This window comes from Chaetura pelagica, unplaced genomic scaffold, assembly GCF_000747805.2.
Source record: "Chaetura pelagica isolate M959 unplaced genomic scaffold, ChaPel_1.0 scaffold120, whole genome shotgun sequence".
NCBI classification, from domain to species: domain Eukaryota; kingdom Metazoa; phylum Chordata; class Aves; order Apodiformes; family Apodidae; genus Chaetura; species Chaetura pelagica.
This window is the reverse complement of record NW_009951952.1, coordinates 1190266-1204126: the sequence shown is the minus strand read 5'-3', so window position 1 is coordinate 1204126 and position 13861 is coordinate 1190266. Positions and strand designations below refer to the sequence as shown.

The following is a 13861-nucleotide window of genomic DNA, read 5'->3' as shown; positions in this document are numbered from 1 at the left end:
CCCCCGGAAAGGTTGCGGGGTGGATCGTGTGTCAGCCGCAAGCCCGGGGGTGGGGGTGGGGGGGATGTGACCTTCTCCCGCCGGGCTGAGGAGTAACCGGATCCCCGGAGCCCTCAGTAAATTTAGTAGTTGACCTTTCCGGTGCGAGGGTCGCTCTTAATCTTTAACCGAGGTGCCTCGGCCTTTGGACGCTGCTGCTGGGCTCCCTCCTGCCCCCCTGGGCAGGGCAGATGCTCCCGAGGGAAGGCAGGGGGTTGTGCCCAGCCTGGCAGGTTCCTCTTTGCTCCTCTCCATCCATGTCTCTCCCTTTCTCTCCCCAGATTTGGCCGCATCGGCCGCCTGGTCACCCGGGCTGCCATCCTCTCTGGCAAAGTCCAAGTGGTGGCCATCAACGATCCCTTCATCGATCTGAACTACATGGTGAGTTGCCTCGTGGTGCCCCCTCGGGGCTTCTCGGAGTAGAGCTCTCCTGGCTCTGTTCTAGCAGCTTCTTGGGAAAGCCTGCTGGGATGTGCAGGCACAGACAGGGCTGGGAGGCTCCGCAGGGCGCTGGTTGGGCAAGGTCACCGGGGAGATGGGGAGCTGGGGCTGTGGTGTGGGCAGAGCAAGGGCTGAGGAGGTGGCAGCCAGGGTACCACGACCTTCCTTTATTTATTTTTTTTTTTCCCCTCCACGAATAGGTTTACATGTTCAAATATGACTCTACTCATGGTCACTTCCGGGGCACTGTCAAGGCTGAGAACGGGAAACTCGTGATTAATGGCAACGCTATCACCATCTTCCAGGAGTAGGTGTCTTTCTCTTGCCCCTTTTGGGGGATGACAGCAGGCTTTCTTGCAGAGCTGCTCTCAACAGTTCTGTCCCTCCTCAGGCGTGACCCCAGCAACATCAAGTGGGCAGATGCTGGTGCTGAGTACGTTGTGGAGTCTACTGGTGTCTTCACCACCATGGAGAAGGCTGGGGTGAGTATGGCACAGTCACATGTGGGAGAAGAGAGATTGCTGTTCCTGCCTGTCGTGTACAAAGCAACTCAGGATGGGGCTTGGAGGGAGAAGAGGTTGCCTGGAAAAGTGACTTGTTGGAGGGAGTTAATGGAATCTTGTTTTTGTTCCAGGCTCACCTGAAGGGTGGTGCGAAGCGTGTCATCATCTCTGCCCCCTCAGCTGATGCTCCCATGTTTGTGATGGGTGTCAACCATGAGAAGTATGACAAGTCTCTGAAAATCGTCAGGTAAGGGGAAGGGGAAGATGATCTCATGGCCTGGAGCTCTCACCCACCTGTATGGGGTCTCATCTCTGTAGATGTGTTGCCCTGGCTGATAGACCTTCCTCTCTCTCTTCTCCAGCAACGCCTCCTGCACTACTAACTGCCTGGCGCCCTTGGCCAAGGTCATCCATGACAACTTCGGCATCGTGGAGGGTCTCATGGTAGGTCTGGAGCTTGCTGCTCTATCCCTGCATCCCCTCACATGAGAGGAGAGGCTTTGGTACTCCCTGCATCCCCCAGGTGCCTTTTCTGGAGAGTACCAGCTGTGTGCTTACTGATGCTGTGCTCTCTTCCTTGCAGACCACTGTCCATGCCATCACAGCCACACAGAAGACAGTGGATGGGCCCTCTGGCAAGCTGTGGAGGGATGGCAGAGGTGCTGCCCAGAACATTATCCCAGCATCTACTGGGGCTGCTAAGGCTGTGGGAAAAGTCATCCCTGAGCTCAACGGGTGAGTGTTGTCCCTCCTCGGGTGTCAGGTGCCTGGCTGTGACCCCTTCCTGGCAGAATGGAGTGTTGGGAGTTGGTTCCTGGCTGACTTTCTCCTCTCACAGGAAACTCACTGGAATGGCTTTCCGTGTGCCAACCCCCAATGTCTCCGTGGTGGACCTGACCTGCCGTCTGGAAAAACCAGTAAGTGTTGTGGACCAAGGCCCTAACAACCTCCAGGCCTGCCCCTGCTTCCTCTCAACTCCTCTTGCCTGGGGTTACCTTGTGTGCATTGATCTCCCTTCCCTAAGAGGCTTTGCCACCTCTCCCCGCCCCCGGCAGACATTTTGTGTGGGGTTGCCATCTGACCATCTTAAATGCATCTCTCTCTTCCCAGGCCAAGTACGATGACATTAAGAGGGTAGTGAAAGCTGCTGCTGATGGGCCCCTGAAGGGCATCCTGGCATACACAGAGGACCAGGTAGGTAACACCTTGTGGCTCTTGGTGCTTGCCTCCTTTTCCCAACAGGAGCAGCCTTGCTGGTGTCCTGACTGGGGCCCTTCTGGTTAAGGCTGTTGGTAACCTGGTGTTAAAAATTCCCTCTCTTGTTTCAGGTTGTCTCCTGTGACTTCAACGGTGACAGCCATTCCTCCACCTTTGATGCAGGTGCTGGCATTGCACTTAATGACCACTTTGTCAAGCTGGTTTCCTGGTAAGCACAGCCTGGGAGAGTGGTGGGGAGGGGTTGTCACAGGCAAGCGACAGGCTCTGGTCCTGTTCATCACTGCCAGGTTGGCAGTGCTGGGGGATACACAGAGCCCTGCTGAGTAAAGGGGCTCAAACATGTTTAAAAGCTCTGTGGAGTGAGATTACTTATCTGAAATAACTGTAGCCTTCTTCCCTTGTTTAAAAGCTCTGTGGAGTGAGATTACTTATAAGGGAAGAAGGCTACAGTTATTTCAGATTTGTATGGCATGTTTCCTGCTTTACTTGGAAGTGTGGGATGTGGGCTGTGTGGGATGGGGCAGAGGAGCAGGAGCAGTGGAGGAAGGGGATGCCAGGAATGGGTCAGTCCTGGCAAGCCCTTCTGCTTCTGTCCCCAGGTACGATAACGAGTATGGCTACAGCAACCGTGTTGTGGACTTGATGGTCCACATGGCATCCAAGGAGTGAGCCGAGCACACAGCCCCCCTGCTGTCTAGGAAAGCAGGACTCTCCTTTGTTGGAGCCCCTGCCCTTCTTCACCACCGCTTAGCTCTGCATCCTGCAGTGAGAGGCCAGTTCTGTTCCCTTGTCTCCCCCACTCCTCCAACTTCTCCCCGAGCCTGGGGGAGGTGGAGAGGCTGATAGAAACTGATCTGTTTGTGTACCACCTTACATCAATAAAAGAAATCACCATCTGAAGTGCTGTGTGTGTGTGTCTGTCGGTGGGAAATGGGAAGCTGGTGGAGGGTGGGTAAGGAGCTGTGGTTTCTGGATAGTTGGTCATGCCCAGGCACGGTGCAGCCCTGAGATACCTGCCTTGGCATGAGCAGCACGTGCCCACCTGAGCTGAGAGCCAGGCTGCTGAGCAGGGCTGTGCTGTGCAGGCTGCTGAGCTACCTGTGCCTCAGGTGAGACCACTGCCTGCCAGCCAGAATAAGGTGTGGCACAGGGCTGTGCTCACAGGGCTGCTATGAGGTAGAAGGGGAAGGCAGCTCTGCTACCATCCACCTTCTGGCTTGCTGGATTTGCTGGTCTGATGGGTGTATGTGAATAAAGTGCTGAGCTGATCGCTTTCTTCACCATTTGGTTTGGCACAGGGGCCCAACAGCTTTGCTTTCTTCTTTCCCCACTTTGCCTTAGTAGAAACGTTACAAAGAGGATTCTTCATTTGCATTTCACTGGAGTGGGTTTGCCCTAGAGGAAATGGCCGCCTGGGGACGTGTCAGGGGACAGTGTGACCATGGTGGTAGCTCGTCTTAATTCTGGCTTAATTCTGTGCGGAAGGAGGGGCAGTTGCAGTTAAGCTGCTGAGCAGCAAATCTCTGCAAGGTGAGTGTCAGCCCTCTGCCTGGGGATGTTGCCTCCTGGAAGCACAAACGCTGGGCAGGGCCTGAGGCTTCTGAGAGGCAGGTAAGTGATGCACAAGGTTGCACAGCCCCCCCTGTTTTTAGCAAGCTCGGTTCACTGTCTTTGGAGGTGATGTGTCGTTCTCTCCCTGGCAGGCAGAGTTGGAGCTGCTGTCTGAACCCCAACTGCTTTAGATCCTGATCTGGAGCAAGGACTTAAGCTAGAGGATTTAAGCTCCCAGGATCAAGGTATGTTGGATATAGTTCCCTGGAGCCGCTTATCTCCAGCAGCTGCAACGCGTAGAAACTCAGTGTTTATTCAACTAGAGGGTAATGACTCCAAGTTCCTTTGCAGAGAGAAAAAGGTTGAATAACCTGCCACTGGATAGGAGCTGGTGTTAGCCCTGGGACAGCAGCAATACCTGCCCCACGAATGGGGCTGGGTGGAGGCAGCCCTCCCATGGAGTTGGGTGTCTGCTGGGAGAGGTGTAGCCTGCAGGCTTGTCAGGCTTGCAAATGAGTCCTGGGTTGCTCCCATCCTGTCCTCCTTTGCTTGGGTGCTTTGAATGGCTGTCCTGTGTGCTGCTGCCTGCGTGTGCCAGCAGAAGCCTGGCTGGGTGAGCTGGAAGTGCAGGGAGCCTACTGAAACGCCTTGGAGGAGGGGGGGGGTGCCAGTTTTCCTGTGTAAAACAAAGGTATTTTGAACTGGATTTAAAGCAGGAACACTCTGAGGAGTTACCTTTTTCCTCTAAAAAGCCTTATGTTTCCTGAGTAAGGTAAGGCTGCCTGAAAATTCACCTGGAGCAAAGAATCCTTATTTCACAAGAGCCCTCTCCAACCTGAGATCAGATTGCTGTGGGAATGAGCAAATTCATACGACCTGGGGAAGAAAAGCAGATTTGCTTGGACCAACAACAGCTGGAAATATTTCAGATAAAGGTTCATTGTGGTTTAAAATACTGTTTCAACCAAGCTTAACGATTTTTGCTTTAAGTTCTTGGGAAAATGTGTAGCAAGCCAGGAACCACAGAACTGAAAACACGGTTGCTCTTGTATGGAAAGAGGGAGTGTGGTAAACAAATCCTGCAGCCTTTGGACTGCCCGGAGGGCTTGGCATGCAACCTCCTGAAAAACGGCAGCTCTCTGAAATCTTTCTCTTTTTCTGCACCCAGACAGTGGGCCTGCAGATGGCACCACAGCAAGGTCCCTCCGGGCAGATGGAAAAGCCAGCTCACTGACCAGCCTGGCCAAAACCAGCAACTCTGTCCTAAAAATACCTGTTTTCTTTTGTCCATTTGAAAAACCTGACATACAGGACTGTGAGCAGCTTTGGGATAAAGAAGGGAGATGTGCTGTGGCTGCTCTGTGGAGTTTTCCCCTAACGAGGGGCACTCTGGGTTTGCTCTTAAAGCTTTTCTAAGGAAAATGGATGGAAATGCTTGGTCAGGGAAGGCAGGTGCTCAGACAGACAGAAATAGGCTCCTGTTTGGCAAAGGAGCTAAAAATGCAATCATGCTGCCCTGCCAGGGCTGCAATCAGCCAGAATCCATCCTGGTTTATGAACACCCTGCAAGGGGAAGGTATAGAGAGACACTGCTCCTGGCCAAGGGCTTGATTTTTGCCTTCCTTGACTGGCCAGGCACGAGGGCTGGCTGTGTTGGGACCCTGTGGGAAAGGGATGCACCTGAGACAGGGTTTCCCTCCTTTGCAGGGCTGTGCTGACACACAACTCTCCAGCTGACCCAAGGGATGACTCCTCTGATGGGCAGTCAACCATTTCTAGAGGTGGTAAGCTGCACCTTTTGGTCTCTTTTTTTTTAAGACAGGCAATTCAAGTGATGCTATGGTAAATATTAATAGTAATTATTATTACTGTCAATAGCAATAGTAATTAGCAGTGGCGTTCCAGGAAAATCCCCTTTTATGGCAAGTTTAAATGTTCAGAGAAACCATTTTTATACTTCATCAGCATTTGCACATGCTACCATGTGTGTACTGTTACCCCAAGAAATGGCTAGTTGTACTCAGACGATTTTCTTCTCATGATGTCAGCATGAACCTTCAGCATTAAAGAAATGTGATGTAGTGAAAATCATCTTGAGCAGGTGTGGAAAGTAATGAAGCTTGCTTGAAAAAAAAAATCACACCAAAACATAACAAAATGGTGACTGCATAAGCACAGTAAAAAGAGGTCTTGGACATTGAAAACATGCTCTGTCTAATTAAGTAAATGAGTCTTTGAGCAAAGCAATCAGCAAGGTATGTGCAAGGAAGAAGAGATACAAGTCTCTGATAGGAAAGACTGACACAAGAGATGTCTTGGACAGCTGTGTAAGACAAACATCTCACAGGGTAATGCTCTGAGCTCCTTTGTGTAACAGATGCCATTCCCAAAATGCAGGTTCATGGCTTCAAGGTGTGGAAACACCCCCGTGGGCACCAGCAGTGCTCAGAGGAAGCAGACATTTCAGCAGACACAAGCTGCCTACCTCTGGGCACGTGTGCTCTATCTATGCACACGCTGCAAGAGCAAATCACTTGAGCTGAATGTCATGTCTTACTACAGGACAGCTAACTTACCTCTGTGTATTTTTCTCACTACTGCAGTGTCATCATCTTGAGGGAGTTAATCTCAAACGTTCCTAGAAGGAACAGTAGTACTGGGTTATCATTTACTGTGCAAGACTTGACAAGGCAGCTGCCAGAAAGCTGAAGCTCTAGTCACATGAAAATGGAAGGAAAAGCTCATAAGTACTGGCAAATTAAACCTAAGAGCCTAAAAAAGGGCAAATTTTTAGGAAACCATGTGACACACAGAAAAGGTAGCATGAATACCTTGTTCAAATTGTCTTAAGAGACAAGAAGGCTGCAAGATGGTGTGGGAGTTATTGGGGAAGATAAGGCCATCACAGAAGTAAACCTGATGTTTTGCTATCAAAGGAGCATTGGGGCATTCCCAGACAAGTCATTTTACTCAGCATCAAGGAGATGAAGCCATCCTTGCAAGCCAAAGTGTCAGGACTTGTGAATGTGCCTGTGATGGGAAGGGCAGCACATCCCCAGTACCAGGTGTCAGACTCAGATGGTCTCTGGCATTAAATGGGATGAACAGGTAATCTTGCTGTAATTCACTGCTCACATCAGCCCCTCTACATAATGAAAACCAACTGGATTTAGTAAAATAGACTGGGGAAACCTTTCACAGAATGTGAACTGGCCCAGGATGGGGAAGACCACCCTTTCCAGGCTGAAAGCTAGGGGCAAGGCTGGTGGTAACTGAGGCAGAAGCTGTGAGTGGCCAGTGTCTGGGGATGTCTGCCCCAGGGTTGTTTCCATGCAACACCTTCAGAACCATCAGGGTGCCAAGGTCTGTTGATTATGCAAAATTACGCAGGGCACTCAACACTGCATCAGCCTGTGGAAATGTGCAGAAGTGACTGGGTCATGAAAATGGTGGGTGAAATTCAAGGTTACTAAATGAGGAGTAATACATGTAGTGGTAGGGACAACTCTGACATTGCAGGCCCCAAGGCCCCTCCTGTAATGTTGCCCAGTGCTCCCACCCAACAAGTGAGCAACCTTTCTTGGCCTTGCTCAGAGTCCTGGGACAGGAAAAAAAACACCAAAGTGGTTTATAATCTCTGTCATCTCCAGTTTTTTAAGCTGGGTACTGGTTTAGGTACTAAACTAAATTTCAGACACTGAAATCTGACTGAATGCCCATGGCCTCCAGCCCCCCTGCCTCTTCTGACTCAGAGTGTGTCTTTCTCAGCCTGACTAAACTGCCATTTGAGGTACTAGGTGAAAATGATCACTTGCTTTTTTTTATGGAGCAAAATAACTAAGCTTTTCACTTGCAAAACATTCTTTTTTCCAGCCTGGAAAATCATGGTTAGGAGTCTTTGTTCCACCTACTCCAACTTGTGATTCAAAGTAGGACAAAGCACACCAATGTCACATGGGGGTAAAAGATGTTTAAAGATGGCTGAGAACTTGCACGAGGTTGTTTGTAAGCCCTGCTCCCCAAGTCTTTCTAGCCCTCCTGTTGTCTTGGAGATAGTTAGTCACTGGTATTTCTTGTCCTTAGGTGTGTAGCTTAAATATTGCCCATATATAAAAAAAAAAACAACCCAAAACATCTATGTTTTGACTATTAAAATGTATTTTAATGCCTCTTGGCATTTTTGGCTGAGATGTATCCTTTCTGAGAGTCTGTACCACTTCTACTTATCAACAATGGAACCAGTTTTGTTGTACAATTCCTTGTCCCTCCATCAATCTGTGCAGGTTTTTTCCATTCCCCCACGATTTCTACCCTCCTCCCCTTCCCCCTGGTTCCTCATTGGCTGTTGTCCATGGCCTGTCAGACTAATCACTGACATCATTTCACCCCTCCACCCAGTCTTTTTTCAAATGTCTCCCCCAATGCCTTTAAAAATGGACAGCAGCAAACTGTGGGTTTCAGCAGGTGATTTTCCTCATCACCACTAAGGTCAGAGCACTTTGCAAAAACACATGGTTTGCAGGAATGACAGCACTGATTTATTCCCCCCCCCCAACCCAGCATCAGCAACTCCATCTCCCCAAGCAGCCTCAGGCTTTGGGGGGTGGGTGGGACACTGCTACAGACCACCCCCTGCACCCCTCAACATCAGTGTGCTCTAGGTTGCCTGTGCCTGGAAATACAGAAGGGTTTATTCTGAGAAGATCTGTCAAGGATCGTCCTGACTTGCTAATGGCCTGGAAAGTGCTTCATCATTCCCCTCTGACCACGCTCTGCTTTTTCCAGATACAGAACAGCCATATCTGGTGAGTACTTCTCTTTTTTTTTGCCTCATTGTGATGTGTTTTTTTTAATTCCAATTTCAGCCAAGAAGAAAGGTTTATATTTCTGGTAGGATTGATTTTTGCTTTCAAACAGAGATAAAACTTGTTAGTATCCATAAACATCCAACTATTGTCATTTTTTTCTCAAGGTGATATGAGTAGCTGAAGATCTTTTTTAAACAGCTGAATTATTTTGTTCCTTCTATTCCTTTTCCCCGACCCACAATTGCTGTCATTGTTACAAGGTTTGTTTTATTAATTAAGGTCAGGCTTGATTATTATTTTAATAGTTATTCTTATTGCTAAGCATATTGTCACGTGGCCCCTTATTCAAGTAGTTTACTGAAAACTATCTCGGGTGTACTAAACAGCAGCTTTTTGGATAACTGGAAAAAGGCTCTTCTCTCCAAAGATTTCCCACTTAATACTACTTTTTTAGTAATTCTCCTGAACAATTTCATTGTAAGAAAAGGCTCCATAACACCATGAAGCTCTCAGTTATGGCAATTTGGCCCTGGGTGATGTCTTGATGTGTTTCTCAGTTGATGCCTTGTCTTGAAGTAATCATCAATCCTCACCCAGTCCCCACCTGTCGTAAGGACATGTAAACTCACTGCCTTCCCTGGGCATGCCATCATTTGTAAGTTGGTAAGAAACCCCCAGCACAGCATTATTCTTCAGTCTTCCCTGCCAAACTCTCCCTTGACAACATCATTTTCCCTTTCATGCCTGCCAAACTCTCCCTTGACAACATCATTTTCTCTCAAGCAGAGAGGTACTCACTCAATAAATCACCAGCAGGAGTACATAAGAACAGCCTCCTGCTTATCTCACCTCTACCCAACAGGTTAGACCAGTGAGCTGAGCAGTCCTACTATGTGGTTGTGAATGCTAAAAATATTTAACTACGTTTCCTCCTACCCTAAGAATCCCTGTCTCCTCTTGCACCCTGCCCAGACCCAGTCTGCTGTCACAGCTGAAAATGCTGCTCCTTTGTTGGGACACTGGTGCAGCTTGACCGTGATGCCTTTTGGTGGCTGCTTGAGCTCCTTTTCCATGGTGTTACCTTCATACCTTCTCAGCTCTTACAGCTGCTCTCCAAGCTATGAAATGTATCCCCCCCTCTTCTGCCAGAGGACCTACAGCATCCTCTCCTTGTCCCTGTCCCATGGGAAAGTGGCCCCAAGCATACAGAAAATTCCCACCTGAAACACCTCTCTCAGCCTGATACAGCCACGGGAAGATGTTCAGTGGTGACAGGGATCCCCTGAAGCTGCCTGTAGCTCATCCAGCTCTCCATGCTCCCAGCACTAGTCACCACAGGCAGAGCCTTGACAGATGTTTTCAGAAGCCTGTCCATGCATCATCAGGGTGCATCTCCAAGGGGACAACACTCCACTCTCTTCTGTCTTAATTCTGACCTCTCCTCTTGAAAGGAGGTTTTGAGAATAACCAGAATATTTAACATACTTGATCATCACATCCAAGTTCTTCTGGGACACTGTGCCACAGATACCTGAGATAGCAACAACTGCAAACATATCAAGAGTATGGCCTCCTCAAGAACAAAGCTTTTGTAGCAGAGGCATGAGGCTTAGGAAAACCAACCTCCTGGCTCAAATTTAGAAACAAGAACAACTTTCCATCTAGCTTTAATATCTCCTACCTCTCTGCTAAGAAACAAGAGAAACAAAAAAAATAAACAGGTTCCCAGAGAATCACAAGTTGCTCCAGTCTCAGATGCAGGTCCATCTAAGGAATCCTGAATCAGGGAAAAGCTCACACAAAGCTGAGTTACGTGGGTCAGGTGACAAGAGGCCTCCAGCAGAAGGGTGCTGGGTGGAAAACACAGGACTCCAGCTGGACGCTCAGACAAGTCAGACTCCTTCAGTTCTGAGATATGATCTGAAATGGGTGGGAGCCAGGCATGAGTGAAGGAGGGAGTGGGCTTGCTTAACACAGGGGAGATGATCTGGGCTACTTAGTGGTTAGGCTGACTGGAGCCTCTGGAGCCATCAAGAACATCCCACATCTACGTGAGGAGCCGCAAGGAGGGCAATGGGAAAATCAGGGAGTTTTTATCAAGAAACTCAGTGGGCTTGCCAGAGCTGCCTTGCCAGACAGGGTCTCCGAGGATCACAGCTGACCTTTCACATGAGTCCTGAGGAACTTCATTAGGGAAGGAAGAGAGGAGGCCACTCTGCATCCCACAGGATCAGAAATGCACCTAGCAGGGAGCCAGGGCTCACCTCTGGAAAATGCCTGACACTGTCTGTTGCAAAGTCCTTTGCCAAGAGGCTGATCCTGGAGCACAGCAGCCACAGCAGAGAACTGCCTCTCTGACCCCTGGTGATGTCCCTGAATGTGGCAAGATGCTTGCAAGTGGGTCTGTCCAGCCCAGGGAGAGATCTTGCCTCAAGGGAGAGGTTTTTTTGTGTCACACCCACTGCCAATTATAGAAGTTGTGTCTGTCCTGACCTAGACACAACAGTCAAAATGTGGGGAAAGGAGAAAGCAGAGCCATCACCAGCACATTTCCAGATGACCCAAATAAGTCTCCACCAGCATGCAGGGTGGGGAAGCTGAACCAGCCTGCCTAAGTATTAAATGGGAGAACCTCACTGCCAATCCAGAGAGCCATGATCCTAAAAGATGTTCTTGGACAGACGTTCATGGAGGTTACCAGACAGCATCCACCTCTGAGGAGCCCCAGGATGGATGCTGACAGAGGGACTGCCCAGATGCATCCTGCCACAGGATTCCAGTCAGTAAGACACATTCATGCCTGGACTGCACTGAACATATCCATTCCTGCATGGACACTAAGTGAGATAGGACATGTCAAGATCTGCTCTAGTGCACTAGAAGGACCACACTGGGCTCAGATGCAATAGCTTATGGGTGAGCATGGTCAGCTGATAAGAGTGACTGACCAATTCCTTCAAAGTTCATTTCATCACTTCATCATTTGGGTAAAGAATAGGAAAAAGGTCCCCTTCATCCATAGCCAAGCCCCTGCAACCAGAAAGTTTAGGTCAAACAGACTTTTGAGTGGGCTGGGGTCTAAGAATAAATGAGATACGTGATTATTCCCTATATGAGATCAGTACTGACCAAGCAGCCAAGACCTGTGGTTTCACTTGACAGTTTCTTCTGATACTGCTGCCTGGCCAGGTGCCTCTGAGAGGTGTCCTGGACAAAGGACAAGGTTAGGGATGTGAGAAGCAACACAGTGCTGAACAGTTCCTACACACCACCCTGCCCAGCAGTGCTCATGGTGGAGAAAAGCAGGCTGGATACTCCCCAAAGAATAGAAAGGAGTCCACTGAGACTTAAATAGATGGAAGGCCCACATCTTTTCATATCCAGGGTCAAAAATGTGGGATCATCAGTGTTGGGCAGCCAGATGCAGGGCAGATGGTCCAGCTAACACTGGCACCCTCAGGCTGTGCTTCCCACGATGAGAAATTGCTGAGGCAAAGGATCTGTGTTGTGAATCCTGCCAGAGAGGTCTCAGGGACTGACACACTGCTGGGGGAACAGAGCCTACTGGTGGTGATACAATTCACCACAGGACAGGATCTTGCAGACACGCATGGGGGAGATCTCATGTCACTGCAAATTAAGTTGTGACGAGGAGGGTGGGTCTGGGGTGCCCACGAGTCCTGGCACATGGGCATCTTGGCAGCACTGGCTGCTCCTCTGGGCAACGACAGCTTGAGGCAGGGATCTTGGTCCTTCAGTGCTTCATGCTTGAAGTTTCTCAGCATCCATGCTTGGCAGTGCTGTGGGGTTCTCAAGCAGTGCTGAGAGGCCAAGAGATGCAAGTCAGAAGCCAGAGTTAGCCAGCCACCCACAGAGAAAGGGCAGAAAACACTGCAAAGACAGGTAAGGGGACTTGCATCAACCAGAAGAGCCTCCAGGCAGGATAGAAAGTGATCCCTGAGCTACAGAGTGTGAGGCAACATCGCTCAGGAGATTAAAATAATTCCTTTGGCTTTTGCTCTTCTAGGAACAAAAACGAAGTGGGGAAGAAGGGGAACCAGGCAGCGCAGAGGCGAATTCCAGGGTGAAGGCCCCATCTGAGGCCAGTGTGGAGGCACGTGGCTCCATCCACCCGCAGAGCCCACCACAGCCAGGGCAGGGGAGCACCCTCTGCTGCCACCCAGCACCTGCCTGCTCCCCTGGAAAGCAATCCCTGCTGCTCACGGCTCAGGCACAGGGCTCATTCCACCCTCCTTACCTAACTCCAGAGATGATCCAACAACTCTACAGTCATCTACCTCTCTTCTTTCCTCCAGGGCCTTTTGTGAGAAGTGTTTTTTTTCCCCTCAGGAGCTTCACTTGCCTCTCAGCAGGCTGCTCACCCTTCCTGCCACCCTGCCTGGCCCCAGCCTCCTGCCACCATTGGGGCACAGGCAACTACCAGCTGGCAAATCAGACAATCATGGAATGGTCTGGGTTGGAAGGGACCTCAAAGATCATCTAGTTCCAACCCCCTGCATGGGCAGGGACACCAGGTTGCTCAGGGCTCCATCCAGCCTGGCCTCGAACACCTCCAGGGAGGGGGCTTCCACAAATGAGACAAAGGAACCCCCCACTACAGGTACACTAAGGTTGGAAACGGGACTGAGGGCAAGTGAGAAGATGCACTGGGATGCCCTGGTGTGGCAGAGGAGATCAGGCACTGGGGGAGGAAAGTCCATGAGTCGCAAGGCATGTTTGGCTTCATTTCCAGTCCCTCAGCATCAGTGATGCTCCAGGTGAAGAACAAGGCACCGGTGCCACACAGGGCCTGTTGAGGGCCAGTGGCTCCCAGAACAGGGATCTCTCCACTCTCCCATCCGGCACATCCAAGGGATGGGAGCGTCCCATGGGAGGCCCTGACTGACGCGGGCTTGGGGGGTCTGGTGGATGATGACACCCCCCCACCTCGAGCCGTGTGGTGCCCCTGGCAGCCCAGGGAGAACCCACAACCCAGCAGAGCTGTAGAAAAGGCAGGTGTCCCATTTAATGACCCCAACGCCCCCGCGACACAGACGCGCGCAAAGTGCACAGTGAGCGGGGCTCAGCCCCCAGCCCACGGGGAGGTGGGAACTGGGGGGGGCTCAGGGTGTCCGGCACGGCACGGGGACCCCACCCAGACACCCCACCAGCAGCAAGGACAGGGAGAGCCCCGGGAGCTCGGTCCAGTTGGCACCAGTGTCAGGTCCAGTTTGCAGGGAGGTATGGTTCTCGTTCGGCTCCGTGTGGTGCAGGGAGGGCAGGTCAAGCACACCAGGACAG

At 50.5% G+C, this 13861-nt stretch overlaps 1 protein-coding gene across 1 annotated transcript; it reads left to right on the top strand.

The window, feature by feature from the left end:
* The first annotated feature begins 673 nt into the window (after positions 1–673).
* Positions 674–3101, top strand: GAPDH (glyceraldehyde-3-phosphate dehydrogenase). The gene is made up of 9 exons (XM_009998624.1): positions 674–787; positions 872–962; positions 1115–1230; positions 1346–1427; positions 1567–1718; positions 1822–1900; positions 2094–2177; positions 2312–2409; positions 2801–3101. The coding sequence occupies exons 1-9, from the start codon at positions 687–689 to the stop codon at positions 2868–2870; spliced, it is 873 nt and encodes a 290-aa protein (XP_009996926.1). The 5' UTR covers positions 674–686; the 3' UTR covers positions 2871–3101.
* The last annotated feature ends 10760 nt before the right edge of the window (positions 3102–13861 follow it).

Coding starts and splice junctions, on each gene's coding strand:
- GAPDH (XM_009998624.1), top strand. CDS start 687: ATGTTCAAATATGACTCTACTCATGGTCACTTCCGGGGCACTGTCAAG. Junction 1,428..1,566: donor GCATCGTGGAGGGTCTCATG/GTAGGTCTGGAG, acceptor TCTTCCTTGCAG/ACCACTGTCCATGCCATCAC. Junction 2,178..2,311: donor TGGCATACACAGAGGACCAG/GTAGGTAACACC, acceptor CTCTTGTTTCAG/GTTGTCTCCTGTGACTTCAA.